At 46.5% G+C, this 3,423-nt stretch overlaps 1 protein-coding gene across 1 annotated transcript in view; it reads right to left on the reverse strand.

Annotated features, from left to right (window-relative positions):
- Positions 1-2,776: 2,776 nt before the first annotated feature.
- The window catches only part of dcaf10 (DDB1 and CUL4 associated factor 10), a 6,583-nt gene continuing 5,936 nt past the window's right edge, over positions 2,777-3,423 (reverse strand). The window contains exon 7 of the mRNA XM_023430378.2: positions 2,777-3,346. Coding sequence (XP_023286146.1) covers positions 2,975-3,346 — 372 coding nt within the window. The 3' untranslated portion in view covers positions 2,777-2,974. The remainder of the gene's footprint in view (positions 3,347-3,423) is intronic.

Here is a 3,423-nt window from a genome sequence, read left to right on the forward strand (position 1 = left end):
ACCGTTCACATCAGCCTCGACTTCACGCCGCCGCCGGCGCTCTCTCCTCCCCTCTCTCTCCACAGGAAAGCCACTCAGCGTATTCCCCAAAATGTCAAACAATTCTTTTTAAAGTTTAAGCTTTTGCCACATGGAAAGAGTTTTTATTTTTTTTCATTTTTATTTTTTAAATCCATAAGAGCAGACGTTCACCTTTAGTTCTCAGCTCGCAGTTCACCACAGAGGAGACGCACCGCCGTGTCCACGCAACAAACATGTTTTGGCATCTGACAGCTCCACGCCGAGCTCCACGCCGAGCTCCACGCCGAGCTCCACGCCGAGCACCACGCCGAGCACCACGCCGAGCTCCAGGCCGAGCTCCAGGCCGAGCTCCAGGCCGAGCTCCAGGCCGAGCTCCACGCCGAGCTCCACGCCGAGCTCCACGCCGAGCTCCACCCTCGCATAAATAAGAAAAGGAGAATCTTCATAAAGGCTGGTATGCATAGTAGTATACGCTTATGTCTATCTATTGTTTACGCAACAGCACGTTATTGTGTATCCTGCAGTCAGTCAGTGAGCGAGCTCCGTCACCAGTTTACATCAACAGCCACACGGGTGCTTGGCTCTTACAGCAGCTTTACTACACTGGTTACAAACACAAAGCATCAACAGTCAAAGCGATCCGTTCGCTACGTAGAGAAGAAATTAAAAAGAGAGAGAGAGAGAGAAAACAAAAGCCTGTTTGGTCACCTTTATGACAACATGGTAAAAGTCAGGAGATTGTGTGAGATCAACGCACTCTTCAAAATGAGGTACAAGGTCAGAAAAACCAGACAAATGTTTCTTGGCAACAATCCTGAAAAGATTTAAAACAAAACAACTCAAAAACTCAACAAGCCACCGACGACGAGGCTGGCAGATCTTTTTCTACATTTTCTCATTATGAACAAATTTCAATGAAAAGACCAAAACCAACAACGAGCTGATTCTAACGAGCGCGTTGTCCTGTCAGATCACACAGTGAGTCTGACATTTCCCTTCATTACTGTCAACATGGGCTTTTCTTTTTTTAAATTCAATCCAACATACACCATCCTGCTGCTGAAATACTCACTAGTGCTCCAAATGTGTATTCATCCGCTGCTGAAAGTAGTCCCCAGCAACTTCACTATTTGCTCCTATTGGAGTTCTGGTTGCTAAAAACTACAGAGCCCAGCTGTGTCAGGAAATCACTGAGCCGTTTGTTTTAAAATATGAAACTACAGATTTGTGTTTTTAAAGATTTGTAACTGCAGAGGGAACCAGTGCGCTCAGGCTGAGCGCCACAGCCGGGCCACAGAAGTCAGGAAGTCCTTTCTCTAAATCAAAAATGTAGAATAATGCCAGCCTTATCTTTTAGGGAACAGATATGTGATTATGACTGTTGTTGTTTTTGTTTGTAAAGAAAGTAGATCTGGGAAATGTCAGGGTGGGAAAACTAAGACAGTGACAGCAGCTGAACTTTCCATTCATGAGAACAAGATTAAAACACACAAATTATAGAAAGAAATGAGAAGTAATTTCAGTGTGACTAAAGCCGCCTAAACAAAAGTGACCTCAGGGTCAAATGAATCAAACATGGTACAAGAAGAGCTGACGTTAATAAACCAGTAAAACCTTTAAAAACTGTAACGACCATGAAGGTGAAAACAGGGTGGAGATGGAGGGAAAAAAAAATAAATCGAGGAAAGAGGAGTGAAAGTGGAGAAGCCACCGTCCATGAGCGAAGAAAGGCGTTGATGATGAGGTCCTGTAAGTCAGGGGGCGGGAGGGGGGGGGGTCAAAGTTCAGATTGTATGAGCAGAGAAGCAGCACCTGTAGAAAAAAGGCATGAGCAGAACGGAGCAGCTGAGAGCGACACGATCCGATCAGCGACAGCGCAGACGACGGGCCAGACGCCTGTTTCTTCTTCGTCTCTTTAGAACTAATGGAGTCATGTGTCTGTTTTGCATCCTTAGTGTTTTGTTTTTTTGTTTCCTGTCCCAAGACAGCAACATCTGGATGTGCCGAGTCTCTCCAAACAGGTCAGAGTCTTCTACTGCTATAGAGACCAAAATGAATCTTTAGTATGAAAACGAGAGACGACCTGCAGAGTTTGTCTGTTGCATCTCCTGATTCCACGATCAAGAGCTTCGAGGTTCGTAGCTTCGAACTCTCTCCTCAGTCTGGATGGAAGTCTAGTTTGCAAAAACCAAACTGCCCCTTTTCTTTTTTTTTTTCCTTTTGTTGCCTCAAAGTCTCTTTTTTGTGTTTAGGGTCAGACAGGCTGAATGTTTCCATCCACTGCTGCAGCCCGGTCAGGAGGCCACAGCTGGAGTCTGCTTCACAGCTGCAGACCTGGGTCTAGAAGTGCTTCAAATATTGTTGTTATTTTAGGTTGACTTTATCCCCGTTAGGTGCCAGATGGATGGGGTTTTCATTACCTACAGTCTGGCTGAGGGTTCAGACAAAATATTAAAATAAGTATATTAAAGTCATCTTAAAAGCCTCCAAGAATACTGACATTTAGATCATGTGTCACACTATTTGAAATATCTGCATGCATTAATCCCACCCATCTGGTCCACTGAGCACTTTAGAACAAATGCTGGGAAATGTTATTAAGGGTTCCTACATTTTGAGAATTTAAAAAAGATTTTCCTCTGATGGTTTTGATATAATTTATAAAGAGTTCATATCACTCTGTGGATAAATACTAGTTCTGCACAACAAATATCTGCATATATTAAATGACAAGGGTCTAAAATCATAGAAAATATTTAGTTGTACAAACAATTTATTGAGGCAGTGCAATATTTTGACTGATTTTTTTTGTGCAACTTTCAAAGTTATCAAACCTGGAAAACACTAACTGCTTCTTCAATCTCTTTCCAGACTTTCCAGGTGTGAGCAGGAATCCTGATCAGGACTTCTCTACCCAGGTCTGCGCCGCGCCGTTCTTTCACAGCGCCGGATGCTAAAACTTGGGCTGGTAAAGGGCCACGCGTCCGCTGAGGCAGCCGGAGGCCAGCTGGCAGTGTGTTGGGGAGAACTTGGTGGTGAGCACCACGTCGCTGTGCGAGTAGATGGAGCGGATCTCCCTGAGGCAGCTGGTCTGGACGGGCAGGCAGTCGGCCAGCTCGCCGCAGCTCTCGTCGAAGGCCAGCAGGCGGACGCCGTAGCCGTACGGCGAGCAGATGAGCCGTCCGTCCGGGCTGAAACACAGCTCCTTGATGTAGCCCCGCCCCACGTTGGCCTCCTCGATGTAGTGGGTGAGGCGGAGGGAGCAGCGGGGGGAGACGAGGGGGCGAGTGGGCGCTCCCTCCTGGAACTCATACACGCACGTCCACTGGAGGGGGGGGGGGGGGGGGGGGGGGGTCAAAGTTCAGATTGTATGAGCAGAGAAGCAGCACCTGTAGAAAAAAG

This window comes from Seriola lalandi, unplaced genomic scaffold (genome assembly GCF_002814215.2).
Source record: "Seriola lalandi dorsalis isolate HSWRI2012SDOR001 ecotype SW California unplaced genomic scaffold, Sedor1 jcf7180002054902, whole genome shotgun sequence".
NCBI classification, from domain to species: domain Eukaryota; kingdom Metazoa; phylum Chordata; class Actinopteri; order Carangiformes; family Carangidae; genus Seriola; species Seriola lalandi.